Raw genomic sequence first — 19,407 nt, 5'->3', positions numbered from 1 at the left:
AATGATTAGTAGAGATGTGTGCAAAATAACAATATTATAAACCACATCTAAGAATAAAATAGAGATTATTTAGTGGTTGTAAACACATAATTGGCCTTAATAATTAAGCAAATACAAGTTGACTATTCTCTCACATGACTTTTTAGTCTTCCTTTCAAAGCTATGGGAAAAGAAAAAGTCTTAGCTTGATCTGAGATTACTTTCATTGTACTGCTGCTAATTTGATCGACCAATGACATTAAAAAGAAACGATTGAATTAATAATCAAAACCCTAGCTAGTTAAGTTATTACTATATAATGTACTTTTTACCAGTGTTAAGTAAAAGAACATAAGTACTTGAAATTGAACTCCAAAGTTTTATAGCTAAACATGTTTTCCAAAGTTTAACTCCGCAAAAAAATCAAAAAAATTCAAGCCCAAACACATCGCATTTACCCTACCTAATAGGAAGATGCAATTCATCGTAAAATGCTGACAAAACCATCCACTACATTCATATACAACTCCAACCAGCTACATCAAGTAATCTTAACGAAATACACGGAAAAGCCAACAAGAATCTCGTAGGATTGAAAAGTATATAAAAGAGTTCACAGTAAATATACAAGCATCCAAGAAATTTTTGTATATAATGACTATATGATACATCAAGGACAAATCTCAAACCAAGCATTTAGATGACGACATGCCCAAACAAATGATAACATTACCAAACAAATGATACATACAGAAGGTGGAATTAAGGGAAAAAACTAAATTAACAGCAGCAAGAACAGTGGCAGCAGCAGCAGCAGTACAGAGTCGCCAACATCCAACTTCCACTGTAGAAATCAAATTTAGTGGTGTTTGCCTCCTCCAAGAATAATATGAAACAAAACTAGGCAACATACACCAGAGTTCAAAGCCTCAACATTAGTGATAGACCAGAGTAAGTCTCAAATACGGTCAGATACGTGCACTGCTATCCAATCAAAACCTTTAACTGGAGAGCTGGAACCTCCCACTAGGCTTTTTCCTTCTCCACCCCTGCAAAGTTGAAAATTGTTTAATTTCTCCTCCATCTTAAGTGCAAGGATTTGAGATGTCAGACAGTAACAGAGACTTACAAAGGCAGCATAGTAAACAAATGTCAGACCAGCTAAAACAATGAATCCAATTTGAAACACGTTGTACCTGCGAAGACATCTTTCCCCATTCATAACATGATTCTTACAGCCAGAAAACCAGCTCTTGGTGAAAATCTAGAAACAACAGCAACTTACTTGTATAGATACTTAATTCCACGAAGAGATTGCAGATTGTGACCAAATATTTCTTGAGCTGCAGTGGCTTGAGCATAGTATGCAAAGGCTGTGGCGCAGAACTGAATGACACTGCAAGAGCAGAAAACAAAAGATAATACCACCAAACTTTTACACCAAGTGGAAGCAGGAGAAAGGTGGTTATCAATCCAAAAACTGCAGATTGGCTAATACCCTTTCAGAAAACCAGAATACTAAGTAAAATTATATTTAGCATCCTCAAATTGCCTGTCTTCTATTATACCACCTATCAACTCAGCACAGTATTTAATAGATGAAACCATTATCCAACAAAGTAGATGAAGTTATCTGTTTTTTATTTAGAAATACGGGGGAAATGCGCGTCCTTTTAACAAGTGCCTCATAAAATTCAGCACGGAAGTTTCAGGATATCCTGTCAGAGGAATTCATGCTTTCCTTTCCATAATTGCCTACATATGGTGTAACTAGTAAATGGTCTACAACCACAATACCCCCAAGTTAGATCAAAGCTACAACAATAATTCCCCAGTGAGATCAAGACCGTATAAGAAGCAGGCTGCTTCTTTTGTAGGATCTAGCCATAACCTGGAGGACCTGATGTAGAATGTTGTTTCATGCCTTACTTTAGCCAAACATCACCCCACTCAATTTCCCAATAAATTGAATCCTAGCTGGTACATTAAATGCTTTACTATTTGCATGGACAACCCAAAGTGTCCCACACACCAGTGGTCTAAGCATTTGTCCTTCAGATAATCATCATTAAGATCAATTGTTACACCGCTGAAAATGGAACAAATACATAAGAAAAATTGAACAGCAATAATCCTACCTGATGGAGCAAAGAAGAATAAGGCCCACATTGAAAAGAAAGGAGTTCATGAGCGTAGCTCCCCACCTGTAAATAGTGGTCCAGCACAGCAGTGAGACAGGGAAGACAGAGGAGCAAAGCAGGTGGCAAACAGATTCAATAAAGTATAATTTCAAACAGCAGAAGAAATTTACTTCATTGGGTGAATCGTAACAAAAACTAATCTCAAGCCAATCATCATTGCTCCAGCAATCACCGCAAGCAGAAGGTAGAAGCAAAAAAATGCAAAAGCTGCAGTGCCCAAAAGACCTGGAGAAATAACAGAAAAAAATACCATCACATTTCATGTATCAGTCACCATACATAGCAAATAAGGCAGGGGAGAGAAAGGTTGAAGGTACCCCAAATATCATCTAGTTTGATGAAAACCTCATTAAGGAAAGAAGAAAGTGGAGGATCAATCAGAAGATATATCACAATATGGGCAACCCAAGCTACAGAGACAATCAGCCTGTTTACATGAACCAAAAAACACAAATTCACTTCTTACCATCTATTTATGTCAAATTATTCCAAAAGAACTAGTGGAAATTAAAACTCCATCACATTCCCACATACCCTAAAACGCCTAGGATGAGTTTTGCCAAGTAACCTAGAACTGTCATTGCCCAAGCAGTCTCAGCCTGCCAAAAAGAGGCCATCAAACTAGTTTGCTCAACAAAATTACTTTGGCAAGGTGTGAAAAGTAAGATTTTAGCCGGCCAAGTATAAAAGCACATCTCCTTTACCTTTTCACCTTGAGGATACATTTCCTCTAGAGCCTTGACATCGTCTTCAAGAAGAAGAACCTCCTGCAAGGTAAAACAAAAAAATCATTTATCAAACTAACATAAAAAGAAACCAGTACTTTTCAGCTTATTCATTTCCTGATATATTAATCTGACAAAAAAACAGAATCTTCATCCAACATCCTTAAGATAAATGAGATAAAATTAACATAAGGTCTGAGATAAAATCATCAATAACTTCAATGTAAAATTTCAAGGACAAATGGATCATGCATATCAAGAGGAGTGTCACTTGCATACGCAGATTATGAACATCAATTGATCATATTAAAATAGCATAGATTCGGTCATGCAATACTTATTGAATACAAAGAAGAAAATGCATTTCGACCCCGTCGTAGTTCTCAATCATTTCGTGGCACCGGGCGTGGCTGAACCATCTACGATGGGGGGAGCTAATGCACAGGGAAGAAGCTTAGATAAAAGAATACGTTCTTGCATCGCTTTTTTTGTAGAAAGCTCGACCAGCGAGAAAAAGTGTTTGGCCGAAGCCAAAAAGAGGGTGACCCACTTTATTCGCCAAGCGAATGATCTTCGCTTCGCGGGAACAACAAAAACCACCATCTCGCTCTTTCCTTTCTTCGGTGCTACCTTTTTTTTTCCAAGGGATGGGGTTGGGGTGTATAATAACCTTTTTTTTGAGGATGCCCGGGAACAACTCCTAGGTCAATTAAGGAGAAAATGTTGGAACCTCATGGGTAAGGATAAGGTAATGGAATTGATAGAGAAATTCATAGACCTAAATAGGATAGGAGAATTGATAAGGGGAATAGAGATGATGATAGAGATCATACTGAGAAACAAAGAATTCCGTACGGGTACAACTATTATTTGAACGAAGTGCAAAAAATGCGATCTTTGTTGTATAATAGAACAAACACTAATACCTTAATTGAATCGGTCAAGATCAAATCTGTTTATCAAAGTGCTTCTCCGATTGCTCAAGACATCTCTTTTCAACCGAGGAACAAAACAAGATCATTTCGTTCCATTTTTAGTCAAATAGTGAAGGATATTCCATTAGTAATGAAAAAGGGGGTGGAGGGGATCCGTATATGTTGTTCAGGTCGATTAGAAGGTGCAGAAATAGCTAGAACTGAATGCGGAAAGTATGGAAAAACATCTCGTAATGTATTTAACCAGAAAATAGATTATGCTCCTGCGGAAGTATCTACTCGTTACGGAATCTCAGGTGTCAAAGTGTGGATTTCATATAGTAAAAAAAAGGGGGGCGTGCTATATCCGAAACGTACGAAATATAGTAAATATCGTAAAGGCAGATGTAGTAGGGGTTGCAAACCGGACGGTACACAACTTGGTTTTGGAAGATATGGCACTAAAAGTTGTAGAGCTGGTCGTCTTTCATATCGAGCCATTGAAGCAGCGCGTCGTGCTATAATCGGACACTTCCATCGTGCTATGAGCGGACAATTCGAAGAAATGGTAAGATATGGGTAAGAGTTCTCGCAGATATCCCTATTACCGGGAAACCTACAGAAGTAAGAATGGGAAGAGGAAAAGGAAATCCTACGGGTTGGATTGCTCGTGTGTCCAGGGGACAAATCCTATTTGAAATGGATGGTGTGAGTTTGTCAAATGCTCGACAAGCCGCTACATTAGCGGCGCATAAACTATGTTCGTCAACCAAGTTTGTTCAGTGGTCGTAAGCTTATTAATCTGACCCAAATTGGTACACGCCAATTCCATTTCGCCGGATTGAAAGAGCCATCAATCACTATGATCTCTTTCTTAGAAAAGAAATTGCATAAATTCTGCCTTTTTTGATCCCATGCTTTCCGTTGGTCAACAACCAACTAAATTATACTTCTTCACTACTCGTACAGGGAAGGTGGAAGAAATTCAGTCTTCTTTTTTTTGGGGGGAGCAGAGCAGTCAAAGAATGAACCAAACCAAATGATTGTTCTAGAATGGCTATTCCTCACAATTGCTCCTTGTGATGCAGCGGAACCATGGCAATTAGGATCTCAAGACGCAGCAACACCTATAATGCAAGGAATAACAGACTTACATCACGATGTCTTTTTCTTCGTTATTCTGATTTTGGTTTTCGTATCATGGATCTTGGGTCGCGCTTTATGGCATTTCCACTATAAAAAAAATCCAATCCCGCAAAGGATTGTTCATGGAAACTGATTATACCATCATCCCTATGTTCATTGATATACCATCATTTGCTCTGTTATACTCAATGGACGAGGTAGTAGTAGATCCAGCCATTACTATAAAAGCTATTGGACATCAATGGTATCGGAGTGCGCCTCTTCACGAGGGTGATTAAAGTGCAACGAAATGCCTTAAAGTTGAATAGGGTTCGCGAAGCATCTGGCTTACCGGTAATCTCCCATTCCCGCCAGTCGAGAGACTTTAATAACTATAGCATGCCAGAAACAGGGGAGTTGAGGTGGTTAGACCTATACCCCGAAATGCTCCCAGCATAGGAGCCTATGGTTCCATTCTTGTTGTTGCTGGAGGTACACATCCCTCTTCTCGGTGTGGAACGATATACGAGAAATAGATGCTCAGCCTGCAATGTCCATAACGGCGCTGAAGTAGTGAATCTATCGGCACCATAGCAGTGGTATACAACTTTGGACCTAACGGTCGGCCTAGTAACCTTTCGGAATGGGGGATCCCCGTTGGCAACAACCAGGTAGTAGTTGCGGAACTACTGGGCCGGGAGAGGAGCGGAAAGCCACTTGACTGTAAGGAGAGGACAACCTCTTGTTCCTGCTCCTCTTTCTTCGCCGACGAGGTCACGGATACAAGGCCAAGTTGACCGAAGGGGACCAGCGCTTCTACTCCTCCACCGAGGAGCCGTTCTTGCGAGAAGCAAGGGATGTCGTGAACGGTGGGAGGTCACAGAGAATTGACCTATTCATAGAGTGATCCTATGATCGATGCAGGATATAGACTATCTCATTCTTTATTCTATTCTATTTCTTAAAAAAAGAAGAAGGGTGACTCAACTTCTCAGCTAGAGTTGGTGGTGGGACCTGTTGGCATAATGCACGCTGGAACGTGGGAATTCGAGGTCTCATGAACTACTACTAAAAACCAACCTTGTTTTTGTTTTGTTTGTGGACAAACGATATCCGGTCAGGCCTATGGCTGGATCCTTTTAGATCTACGGGCCGGCCGGCCCCGGCCGTTTACATGAGCATAGGGAATCTATACTCGAGCGTTCCACTGGGCCCCTGATAGGATAGGTGAGGAATCACTCTAGATCTTCTTTTTTTGGGCTACAACTTCGCCAAGCCGACTAGCATCCCTTTCCACTGTGCATTTTTCGAACAAAGAAGACGACTATAGGATCGAATTCGCTCTTCAAGAAACTGCTCGTCCCATACCTTCTGCCTGTCTCATATGCGTGGAACCTGGTCTTTTTCGGTTCCAGCCTCTCCCTCGAATACATAGGGTAGGTAGGGCTGGGTGAGAAATGGTTCCCTCTTGCCAATAAACTTTCCCCGACCTTCGATTAACCTTACTCATAAAGGGTCTTACGGTCGGGAGAACTACCTAACTAAAGAAAAATAGTGTTCTTTCTAAGAGTAGGCGTGGAGAGCTTTTTGCGGGGAAACTTGCAAGTACAGTTTGGGGGGAGGCGGAGTCGACCCTACCTTATGAGTATTCGGACTATAACAGTTCCGATGAACAGTCACTCACTTTTGACAGTTATACGATTCCAGAAGATGATCTAGAATTGGGTCAATCACGTTTATTAGAGGTCGACAATAGAGTGGTTCTACCAACAAAGAGCCATATACGTTTTATTGTAACATCTGCTGATGTACCTCATAGTTGGGCTGTACCTTCCTTAGGTGTCAAATGTGATGCTGTACCGGGTCGTTTAAATCAGACCTCTATTTCGGTACAAGAAGGAGTTTACTATGGTCAGTGCAGTGAGATTTGTGGAACTAATCATGCCTTTATGCCTATCGTCGTAGTTCCTAGGAAAGATTATGGCTCTCGGGTATCCAATCAATTAATCCCGCAAACCCCGAACAAAGAGCCAGTACTGGTCGCCTCTCCCTTAGAAAGCTCTTTGTCTTGGGGCGGCCCGGCGAGAAAGACCGAAATGGATCTCAACAAACCCCCGCTTCCAGATGACGAAACCTGTCAAGAAGAACTCGAGAACAGGTTAAGAACCCTTCTTTTTACTTCTTATATGGGAGAAGAGCTAGCCCCTGTTGTGGAAAAACAACTGGAGATCGAAAAATCCATTTTTACTGAACTTATGCAGAGAGGCTATTCCCTTGAATCTCTTGTTGAGAAGAGGAACCAGATCCGGGGTTGCATCTTCTCCCCAAATGGGGAAGCGCTTAGTGAAAGGACTTACGCTTTGCACCTAAGAGAAATTAGGCGGTTGGGTACAGCACAAAGCCTTTGCTTTCATCGGGTTGAAAAGCGATCAAGAACCAGGATCTCCTTTTGTAAGATAAATTTTCTTTTAGTGGGGGAGCCGTATGAGGGGAAGCTTAAGCGGAAATGAAAGAGGAGGTTGAGGGAAGCCACTAAATTGAGAGCTTCGCTCGCTCGCTCTAACGCTCGTTTAGTAAACAGCGAGTGGAGTGCATAAGCCCCTTTAGAGATAGGGGTGAGTACTACACGAGCTCGTAAGTAATGTACGGAATGAGCCTTGTCTATGAAGCAGAGCGACCTCATCTTGCTTGCTTCTGGCGAAGCTTCTAGCTCTAAATAATAGGAATTCAGGTATGGCAGGAATATTGTTGACCATTACGAGCGATAGCGAAGCCAAGCCGTATAAAGGCGAGCAGCCCTTATAGCAATAGCAAACGGCCTACTTATAGCCTATCAACAGGTCAGTCAATATCAGTAGAGGTCTTCTTGTCCTCTCAACTCATATTTCCCACGTAGTTCGTCGGTTAAACCAACGATTCTCTTCTCAAAGTCAAAGCAATGAAAGAACCACCCCTTCCTGTTTTTTTGTACTGTCAGATAGAAAGAAAATTAGACCCCAAAGAGTCCTTCTTTACCACTTTTCAGATAGAGGGGGGACTCGAGTTGGCTTTTAGACGATCTCTGTAATTTTATGGATTTGATCAACTATGTCTTCTAGTATGAGGGTCCTTAGTAATCGTTTACGGTGGGTGGATAAGCAGTCGGGCATCCACGTAGGACCTGTTGCGAAGTCTTCCCTACTCAAGGGAATAGAGCGATTGTTGCAATCAGAGAAGCTAGCCCCGACTGTGCATCGAGAAGTTCGTCTAAGCATGAATATTTTCTTTTATGGGGAACGTCGATCTCTCTCTATGGCGTAGATAGATAAACCCGAAGCTAGTCTTGATGGACAAGAAATGCCCGCTCCGCTACTAAACTCACTTGGAGAAAGCAACTTGGTCCCCAAAAGAAAGGGGCAGGATATCAACTCATTTTTCCCATTGCATGCGACAACTAGTCGAGAAAAACGGGAAGAAAGCCTAAGCGAGCGAGACAAGAAGGAATGTTGGAGCTATTCCCTTAGTTGAGTCCTTGCCTCTGGCTTTGGTTCTTAAGCAATTGGGCGGATTAATACTGTTGTTAGAATAGAAATAAGTATTTCCTACTTAGAATAGAAATAAGAATAGGAATAGGAATAGGAATAAGAATTGGAATCCTAGTTGGAAAAGGATTCCAATGTAGTGTCTATAAATAGGGTCTCAATGTAACTATTTAGATACACAATTCAATAATATTTTTCGTATATATTTCTCACATGGTATCAGAGCATTGGTGAGAACAAACAAGTCACCGTATGTCTATGTCAATTTCCGGTGACTGTTGGGTCTGATTTTGTTATACTTTTTTCTTTCTGTGGGTGTTGTGCGAAAACCAACACCACCACGAGGCTCGGAAAGCCCCCGCGACCAAACCCCAGCCAAAACCACCGGAAAACACCACCCCACGCGCTCTCACGCGCCTATCGGAGGTGGCAGTTTCCGGCGAGATCTGTCTCACGCGCCGGCGCGTGAGGGCTTTTCTGATCATATTTTTTTGAGATTTTTTTGACAGTTGGGGTCGTCCAGCCAATCCGACCAGGCCCATACTGTTTTTGACCAGATCCGATCGCCGGAATTAGAGTTCCAGCTATTTCCAGGCAGTTTCCGGCGACTTTTCTTCGAGATTTGAATTTTCCGAGACAAATTTAGCATAATGTCTTTTGGGTGTGATGTTTTTGGTTCCAAAAATATGGGGATTGGAAGTTCTAGCCCTATAATCACTTCAGAACTTTTATTGGGAAGTTCAAACTATTTATCTTGGGCTTCCTCGGTTGAGTTGTGGTGCAAGGGTCAAGGTGTCCAAGATCACTTAACGAACAAGGCTTATGAGGTAGATGTAAAGGCAAAGACTAGTGAGGAAGATGCAAAAGCCAAAGCACAATGGGAGAAAGTAGATGCTCAATTATGTAGTCTCCTATGGCGTTCTATTGATTTCAAGTTGATGCCCTTGTTTCGCCCATTCCAGACGTGTTATACAGTTTGGGAAAAGGCTCGTGCTTTATACACTAATGACATATCTCGATTCTATGATGTGATATCTCTTCCAGCTATTACTTTAGCCAATGGGATCCAAACCAAACCAAAAGGGGTTGGAAAAGCCAAACCCCTATCTTCTGTCACCCTAGACTCTGTTCTTTATGTCCCTGGTTCTCCTTTTAATCTAGCATCTGTTAGTCGTTTGACGAAAGCCCTACATTGTAGCATAACTTTTTTCGATGATTTTTTTCTCATGCAGGACCGCAGTACGGGACAGATGATTGGAACAGGACATGAATCACAAGGCCTTTATTATCTTACCTCTTCAAATTCCTTAGCAGCATGCTCCGTTACAGATTCCCCAGATTTAATTCACAAACGTTTGGGACATCCGAGTCTATCCAAACTGCAAAAGATGGTGCCTAGTTTGTCTAGTTTATCCACATTAGATTGTGAGTCGTGTCAACTTGGGAAACACACTCGTGCTACGTTTTCTCGTAGTACTGAGGGTCGTTCAGAGTCTATTTTTTCATTAGTTCATTCTGATATTTGGGGTCCTAGTAGAGTCAGTTCCACCTTAGGATTTCGTTATTTTGTTAGTTTCATTGATGATTATTCAAAATGTACTTGGGTTTTCTTAATGAAAGATCGTTCTGAGTTATTTTCTATTTTCAAAAGTTTCTTTGCTGAAATACAAAATCAGTTTGGTGTTTCTATTCGTACTTTTCGTAGTGATAATGCCTTAGAATACTTATCCTCCCAATTTCGGGAGTTTATGACTCACCAAGGCATTATTCACCAGACTACTTGTCCATACACCCCTCAACAAAATGGTGTAGCTGAAAGAAAAAATCGGCATCTTATTGAGACCGCTCGTACTCTTCTCCTTGAATCCAATGTTCCATTGCGTTTTTGGGGAGATGCAGTTCTTACGTCTTGTTATTTGATAAATAGAATGCCCTCTTCTTCTATTCAGAATCAGGTTCCCCATTCCATACTGTTTCCTCAGTCACATCTCTATCCTATCCCTCCTCGTGTCTTTGGGAGCACATGCTTCGTTCATAACTTAGCCCCAGGAAAAGATAAATTAGCTCCTCGTGCCCTCAAATGTGTCTTTCTTGGTTACTCTCGAGTCCAAAAAGGGTATCGTTGTTATTCACATGATCTTCATCGATACCTTATGTCTGCTGATGTTACATTTTTTGAGTCTCAGCCTTACTATACATCTTCTGATCATCCTGATGTCTCTATGGTCTTACCCATACCTCAGGTTTTACCTGTGCCAACCTTTGTGGAATCTACGGTTACTTCTACATCTCCAGTTGTAGTGCCACCACTACTAACTTATCATCGCCGTCCACGTCCAACCCTAGTCCCAGATGATTCATGTCATGCGCCAGACCCTGCTCCTACTGCGGACTTGCCTCCTCCTAGCCAACCGCTTGCACTTCAAAAAGGTATACGATCCACTCGAAATACTAACCCACATTATACCTTCTTAAGTTATCATCGTCTATCATCACCCCATTATGCATTTGTGTCGTCTTTGTCCTCTATTTCCATTCCTAAGACTACAGGTGAAGCACTTTCTCATTCTGGATGGAGGCAGGCTATGGTTGATGAGATGTCTGCTTTACATAAGAGTGGTACTTGGGAGCTTGTCTCCCTTCCTGCAGGTAAATCTACTGTTGGTTGTCGTTGGGTTTATGCAGTCAAAATTGGTCCAGACGGTCAGGTTGATCGACTTAAGGCTCGCCTTGTTGCCAAAGGGTATACTCAGATATTTGGGCTAGATTATAGTGACACTTTCGCTCCTGTGGCTAAAATTGCATCTGTTCGTCTTTTTCTATCTATGGCTGCCGTTCGTCATTGGCCTCTTCATCAGTTGGACATTAAGAATGCTTTTCTGCATGGTGATCTTGAGGAAGAAGTCTATATGGAGCAACCACCTGGTTTTGTTGCTCAGGGGGAGTCTAGTAGCCTTGTATGTCGATTGCGCAGGTCACTCTATGGTCTAAAACAGTCTCCTCGAGCTTGGTTCGGGAAGTTCAGCACAGTAATTCAGGAGTTTGGCATGACTCGTAGTGGAGCTGATCACTCTGTGTTTTATCGGCATTCTGCACCAAGTCGATGTATCTATTTGGTTGTTTACGTTGATGATATTGTTATCACCGGTAATGATCAAGATGGTATCACCGATTTGAAGCAACATCTCTTTAAGCACTTCCAAACTAAAGACCTTGGCAGATTGAAGTATTTTCTAGGTATTGAGGTTGCTCAGTCTAGATCAGGTATTGTTATTTCTCAGCGCAAGTATGCCTTAGACATTCTTGAGGAGACAGGGATGATGGGATGTAGACCTGTTGACACTCCTATGGATCCGAATGTTAAACTTCTTCCAGGACAGGGGGAGCCACTTAGTAATCCTGAAAGGTATAGACGACTTGTTGGAAAGTTGAATTATCTCACAGTGACTAGACCTGACATCTCTTTTCCTGTGAGTGTTGTAAGTCAGTTTATGACTTCCCCTTGTGATAGTCATTGGGAAGCAGTTGTTCGTATTCTGCGATATATAAAGTCAGCTCCCGGTAAAGGACTACTCTTTGAGGATCAAGGCCATGAGCATATCATTGGATATACAGACGCTGATTGGGCAGGATCACCCTCTGACAGACGTTCGACATTCGGATATTGTGTTTTAGTAGGAGGTAATTTGGTGTCGTGGAAGAGCAAGAAACAGAATGTGGTTGCTCGATCTAGTGCAGAATCAGAATATCGAGCAATGGCGACAGCAACTTGTGAGCTAGTTTGGATCAAACAGTTGCTGGGAGAACTAAAATTTGGCAAAGTTGATAAGATGGAACTTGTGTGTGATAATCAAGCGGCTCTTCATATCGCATCAAATCCAGTGTTTCATGAAAGGACTAAGCACATTGAGATTGACTGTCACTTTGTCAGAGAAAAGATACTCTCGGGAGATATTGTTACGAAATTTGTGAAGTCAAATGATCAGCTTGCAGATATCTTCACCAAGTCCCTCACATGTCCTCGTATTAATTACATCTGTAACAAGCTAGGTACATATGATTTGTATGCACCAGCTTGAGGGGGAGTGTTAGAATAGAAATAAGTATTTCCTACTTAGAATAGAAATAAGAATAGGAATAGGAATAGGAATAAGAATTGGAATCCTAGTTGGAAAAGGATTCCAATGTAGTGTCTATAAATAGGGTCTCAATGTAACTATTTAGATACACAATTCAATAATATTTTTCGTATATATTTCTCACAACTGTATTACTGTATCATTCTGGGCAAGACAGTCGGAAGCGAGCCAAAGGGTCGGCTTACTTTCTGGAAGAAGTAGCTGCTACTGTGATCATATCTGTTGTTCGCATATCCGCTCAAGCAAGCCTGTCCTAAGCCGGCCAAGTAGTTGCTTTGAATCGGATGTGAGGGATTGAATTACTTTAGTATATTAGTATAAATATATCTTTCCCGGGGAAAGAAATGATAGTAGCTTGTTGCACGGTCTCTCTATTGATTTATAGTTTGAGGATTCGTAAGAAGTTGGGGTCGATTTCTTTCTTTGTTGTTGATATCCTACAGATATTATGTTATTATGTATTTCATCCCTTTGTTTTGTAGATTCATTATGTAAGTGCTTTTTATGGGAATGAGTTGACAAACGAAATGTTCCTTATTCCCTAATCCCTATTTCTTTCTTTTCGTTTATCATAATAGCAACGAATACGTATCTCAAAAGCATCAAGTTCGGAGGCACCACCTGTAGCGAATCCAAACATACCCAACGCCTCCTCGTCTGCCGCTGAAACCCCCCACTCTGATGCTTCCGGCTCCCGAGGCAAATCAGCCCTGGACGAAAGAAAGGAGGAACTTATTCTTTCAAATATAAAACGATCTCGGGGATGGCCAAAGAGTTGCGGATTTCAATGTGACAACCAATTTGAGCTTATTGAGGAGATGAAAAAGGAAGCGGGAGCTAAAAAAGAAGATTGCCCCGCGACCAATTCCGCGTTTAATGGGATTAGGGAATACCAAAGTCACGTCCAAGATGGACGGAGCGGAGGGAAACCTAACGATTGTTCCAATCGAGAAGGGGGGAAGACAGGAGTACTCAACGGGGATAAGGGATCCCCCCGGGTAGAGGAAGTAAGAGATGGCTCGATTTTGGGAGGTAGACTTGGGCAGCAAGCTATCTGTTGTCCTGACCCGAAAAGCAAAAGTAGCTCGAGCCAAAGGCGACAGCGAGGGGTCGAATCAAAACCTTTCTTTTCTACGCTTTCTTCTATTACGAAATGGAGAGTGTTGTTATAGTCCTGCTACTTTTAAAGCATTTCAAGTAGTAGCATCTCAAGCCAACATAAAAAGTGTTTCCATCAGATCAGGGCTTTAGGCAAGCTAGCTAGTCAGTGAGCCAGAGAGGGTAGGAGTCACTTGACTTGGAAGAAGAATTCTCCTAAGCTTGGCACTAGGTGATCTATGTGTCAAAGGGCTACTTTTCTTCCTATCCTTTCCCTTGCCTTGCAGCTTATGCATCAATCCCATTCTACCGATGTGTACTTCTTTGGAACAGCTTTCCCGATCCCATCATACTCTTTACCTTTCTTCCCCTTTTTGGTATTTGCTATCTTGTGGTCCGGTCCCTTATTTTTAGGCTTACCACGTGGCTGATTCCTCTTGCGACGTCTGTTGGGAGGTAGCATCCAATAGATCTATGCTCACAATGATTGTTCTAGAATGGCTATTCCTCACAATTGCTCCTTGTGATGCAGCGGAACCATGGCAATTAGGATCTTGCCCAGAATGATACAGTAATACAGTATTAATCCGCCCAATTGCTTAAGAACCCAATTCAGCCTTTGCAGGAGAAGCGTCAAGCTCAACTTATAAAAAGTTCTATTTTATTTAGTTTTATTTTCAAATTTCATAAAATGTATAATGGCCACTTGAACAATGATTATCACCTCACCTCCCACCCCTTTTTCCTACTTAACATAACAGATACTATTTGCGGAGTCATACAACCTTGATATTCAATTAAAAATTATTCAAACATTTCAGTTAAAACTTTAGTTTTGAAGTTTGTTACTTAAAATACTTTTGTAGCTTCTAAATATAAACATTTTATTTTCTAATATCTAGGAATTTACGTTCAAAGTCGCGCAAAAAAAAAGATGATTTCATGCTCGTATACAAGCTCATCATACATTTCAATATTCCGGGAGTAAAAAATGTCCTTCGCAGATGTATCCAGAGACAGACCCACATGGTGCCATGAGGGTGCATGTTGCACCCAACAACTTTTTAAAAAAATTTGAATATATATACATAGATAATCTAAGAAAGGATCATATATTTAATTGTGCTCTCTCATAATCAAAACTTGTTTGGGTGCACATTTTTGTTTTTCTTATAATGTTCATTATTGTTTCAAGTGAAATTAAAATTATAAAATTCACTATTAAAATTTTTTGGGGCCTCAAAATTTTGGAGGCTTAAAGCAAACGCTTTAAAGCCTTACCCTTGAGTCACTCCTCACTGCTGCCCCCTATCTTCAAATCCTAGGTTCACCTCTGAATCTATCCCCCATTTTTCTCCAACCACAATAAATTCCTTCCATGTTACCAATTAAAGACAGGATTTGTCTTCCATCATTTAATAGTGTTTTTAAGGTAAACCAAAGTCTTTCCACAACCAATAGTTAGCAATGTTCACATATCTAGGAGGAGTTGGAGTACTGTGTACACGAAATAGAAGCGGAAGATGAAAAGAAAATAAAGAATTCTCCACATTAACTAATTTTAAAACAGTTATAGCATGTTTCATTTCTAAAAAAGACACAAGTATCTTTTTTCGACGACCATGGTGGTCGGGGCCAACATGTCCGCACCTCGACTAATTTTACGGGGTAGCAATTACCTCTATCAATCAAGACTTGGACGGATAAAAACAATTGCCTAGTGTTTTTGCCTCCGCTGGGATTTGAACCTGAGACCTCATGATTCTAACTGACTTCATTGACAACTAGGCCACATTGTTGGTTGCAAAGACAAATGTACTTTTACTTTTAGATATCCTACAATAATAATTATGCAATGAAATGCATCGATCAACATGACAGTGCGATTTGCTTATATATTTTCGTTTATAGTCTAAAACATTCCTTCTCCTAGGATGAAGATGTCCGAGCCAACTTGCAATCTTGACTATTCCACCAGGTACCTTTTACCTCCCACCAGCCTTGGTAATCCTATCCACCAAGGCTTAGGCATATGAGACACAATCGCCTATTTTTTTGCCAAGAATTTAGAATTAAGACCTTAGGTTCTCCTCCACTTCATTGACCACTAAGCCACACCCTCAAATGCTCTAAATCATTCCATTTTTAAGTTCACCTTATATGTCACATAGTGCTAAAATGAAAAGAACATTCAGAGAAACCATGATAAAAATAAGATATACCTTTTCGACTGCCTTCACATTCTTGCGCCATTTTCTTCCCTTACTCCCGCTCCTTTCTTCTTGATGAAGTGCATCAGTTGCTTTCTTCAATTCTTTCGCTTTTTTACCTAGCTCGGTAGCTTCCTACAAAATCAAAATGAAGCATCATGAGTCATGACACCAGCGTGTATACCTTTCTTTATTTTATTTTAAACATCCAATCAGGAAAATATGCAAAGAGCTTCTAACAGAAGAAAATACCTTGATATACTGTGACCGTGTAATAACAGCCTTTGGACGCCTGATGAACGAAAATATAAGTCCCAACGGAAGACAAGCAATGCCAACACCACCAAAAATCTGGAGATAATATGTGAAGCAGATAAGTCAGTACCAAACATGCATATTAGGGTGACGGGTTCTCTTCTTTGTCCTCCAATGCTGCTCCTCAACCTCACAAGAACCGATCACCCTAACCCCCTCAACTATAATCAGAGGACACAACAAAACATTCATGGTCAAGTGGCCACCCTTACACAAAATTTATTTATATTCAACTGCAAATGACAGAAAAATTACTCAAATCGATTCTAAGTTCTGCACTTAAAAACCAGCTAAGTGATATCTAAGAACTCCATATTAAGAGGCACTCTACCAAAACAGAAATGACTGAAGAACTGAACACTCATCTCTTCATCACAGCAATAACATTCAAGTGTCTAAAATTAAGTATTGTCATACCGTGAAAAGTACAGATCCAACAATAGTAGCCAGAGCAACAACATATTCAGGAAAAGTAGCACGCATAGTCCAGGTTGTCTCAGAGGAAGCATTAGCAGAATATGCAGAACACTGGTAACAATTGAAGGCAGGGATTAGAATGGCGGCTTTGGAACAAGACATTAAACTACTTATCGATGCTTACATAAGCTCAACTAACTAAGAAACAAAAACATTTAAATTTGTACCAACCTGACGGGCACCATTTCCAATACATTGTTGACCATTGTTAAAATCAAATGAATTCGGAAAGGAAGTGGTGGTTGATGACAGGTGTCTTACAGTGAAGTCTGCCTTTCCAGCGAGCCCTGAAATACTCAAAGAGGGGTAGATAAAGATCAGAAAAGAAGTGTGATGAACAACAAAACCAAAGCAAATTACCCGATCTTAAGCAATTAAATATAACTAGACACTTCAGTATACTTATCAGGAAAAAAATATTTGGTAAAATGTGCAAGGAGATCCACAAAGTTAGCAGCAATGAAGGTAACAAATTGTAATTGAAAACTATATAAACCCTAAGGAAAGGGATGAATGTAACTATGTAAGTAAAGTATGTTCCGCATTGCATAATTAAGCGAAGAGCAAGGTGCCAGATTAGCAGCAGTTTTGGGGTCCCAAAAGTTCATAAGTACTACCAGTGGCAGTAAAAATCTTGATGACATGCCGCATGCGGAGGACAAGATCACCTCCCCCTCTCTTTTGGTTCTTCAGATCCACAAGTAAAAAATGCATAAAGTTTCAAAATCTGGCCCAAAAATCACACTTTAAAATCTGATCAAAAATTGACCCAAGTAGCACTACAACAACTAGAGAGGCAAAGATGGGAAAATCTGTGGGACGGTTGTGATTGAGCCACACACCAGATGAGACATTCTTGACACCATCTTGTGTATAATCAGGAGTATTTAACTTATAATAAGAAAACTAAAATGGCAAATACAACTCCTAACTCTAGGCATATAATCCCCATAAACAGCATCCAAATATTCTTCTTTTCGTATTTGTCCTGTCATCTATAGGGGGCAAAATTCATGATAAAAAACTCCTAACTGAAGAAACTGTAACACATGATAGTGAAGACCAAATAAGAAACACAACAACTACACGTGATAGTGAAGCCCAAATAAGAAACACAACAACTTCCCTCAATAAGATGGTAATTTGAACCATTAGACAACTAAAACACATGCTTTTTTTTTTATGACAAGGGAAACCCGCAGTCACTACCCTTTGGGTGCGCACAAAACCCCCGCTCCTATGCAATAGCTCGCAAACCACATAGGGGAGGTAACCCGCACTAGGAAATCCCGGTGTGACGAGCTCGACCCAGAAGGCAAATCCCTTGCTTTTGCTGGCAAGGAGTTTCGAACTTGAGACCTCCAACATGGAAGCCCCAAGCCCAAACCACTGCGCCACCCGTGAAGTCCAAATAAGAAACACAGCAACTACACATGATAGAAAAGCTCAAATAGGAAACACAACAACTCCCTCAATAAGCTAGTAATTTGAACCATTAGACAACTAAAGTAAGTATGTGGATGTTACCTTTATACCAATTTCACTCTATATCCAAGACTCACGTTTTAACTCTGCCTATGAGAACTTCTCAATGCAATCGTCAATTCAAGCCACAATAAAGGAAGAGAATGTAGGTTAACTGCTAACAGTAGCCAAAAGATACTCTTAACTCTTGCATTTAATGGATACAGATAATTCATTGAGTCAACCCAACTAATTTTGGTATATGCATAGTTGATTGTCATCTAAAATACCCAACTCCGTACCCAAATTCTGACATTTCCTGATCAAAATTAACTAGTCCCCAAGCTCACCTTACATCACATTAGCATCCAAAGCTAGAAATGCACAGGATAGTATACATGTCAACAAGTCTGATCACCAAAAAGTTACTCGAAACTTACCATATAAAATTCCAAGCAACAAAGCACACACGATTGCTGTGACCAACACCCAACACATTGCACTTTTAAGCCTTTTGGCAATTGTCCTACAGAATACAGAAAATCAAAACATCAGAACAGCAATTCCATACCGTACACATCATGTCCAAAATTGTTCGAATACACGTACTTATCCTGGTCGCCTTCGTAGTAGAACATAGCAAAAGGAATGACGAAGAAAACGAGAATAGCATCAACAATGTAGATAGCAAGCCATAGTTGCTTCATCGGGAGCGTGAGATTACACGCTCCATTATAAATCGCGTGTTGACAAGCCTGCCGGTTTGCAACATCGGCCGGTAACATGAGAATAGAAATGGCAGCGATTGAGAGGCCAAAAACGACAACGAATTTGGGGAAATAGGCTTGATTAGCATCATCAGGATGCTGATAATTGATGAGAAGATAGACATTGAATATGAAAACGAGAATACATACGACTATGGCTACAATAACCAAGGCGAGATTGAAATCCCCCATTGTTTTGTGAAGATTTCTCGATTCGGATCAATTTTGAAGGTTGATTCGAATCGGAACAACGTGTGAATGAGAAGAATTTAGGGTTTGGGTTTGAAATTTGATGAACAGAGGCCCTTTTTCAGATCTGGGTTTTCGAAAAGAAGGGGAAAAAGAGAACGGGCGGATTTGCTCCGGTAGCAATTTGATGTGTTTGAGCTGGAGAGTTTTGAGTATTACTAATTTACCCTTTTTTTTAAAAATATTGTTTTTTTTTCTCTAATAAGTATTTTTGGTCTGCCAA

The 19,407-nt window shown here is 40.6% G+C and overlaps 1 protein-coding gene across 1 annotated transcript; it reads right to left on the bottom strand.

The window, feature by feature from the left end:
• Positions 1-560: 560 nt before the first annotated feature.
• On the bottom strand, positions 561-19,305 carry LOC125817084 (LIMR family protein At5g01460). Its single transcript, XM_049496661.1, has 14 exons — positions 18,778-19,305; positions 18,609-18,694; positions 16,876-16,991; positions 16,645-16,755; positions 16,165-16,263; positions 15,925-16,047; positions 2,885-2,947; positions 2,715-2,779; positions 2,498-2,607; positions 2,291-2,405; positions 2,118-2,183; positions 1,265-1,375; positions 1,109-1,175; positions 561-1,028 (listed from the first exon to the last, which is right to left on the bottom strand). The coding sequence occupies exons 1-14, from the start codon at positions 19,125-19,127 to the stop codon at positions 981-983; spliced, it is 1,530 nt and encodes a 509-aa protein (XP_049352618.1). The 5' UTR covers positions 19,128-19,305; the 3' UTR covers positions 561-980.
• Positions 19,306-19,407: the final 102 nt, after the last annotated feature.

The sequence above is a fragment of the Solanum verrucosum genome, unplaced genomic scaffold (genome assembly GCF_900185275.1).
Source record: "Solanum verrucosum unplaced genomic scaffold, falcon-dt-bn FXZP01000094.1, whole genome shotgun sequence".
NCBI classification, from domain to species: Eukaryota; Viridiplantae; Streptophyta; class Magnoliopsida; order Solanales; family Solanaceae; genus Solanum; species Solanum verrucosum.
The sequence above is the reverse complement of the archived record's forward strand: the minus strand, read 5'-3'. Positions and strand labels throughout refer to the sequence as shown.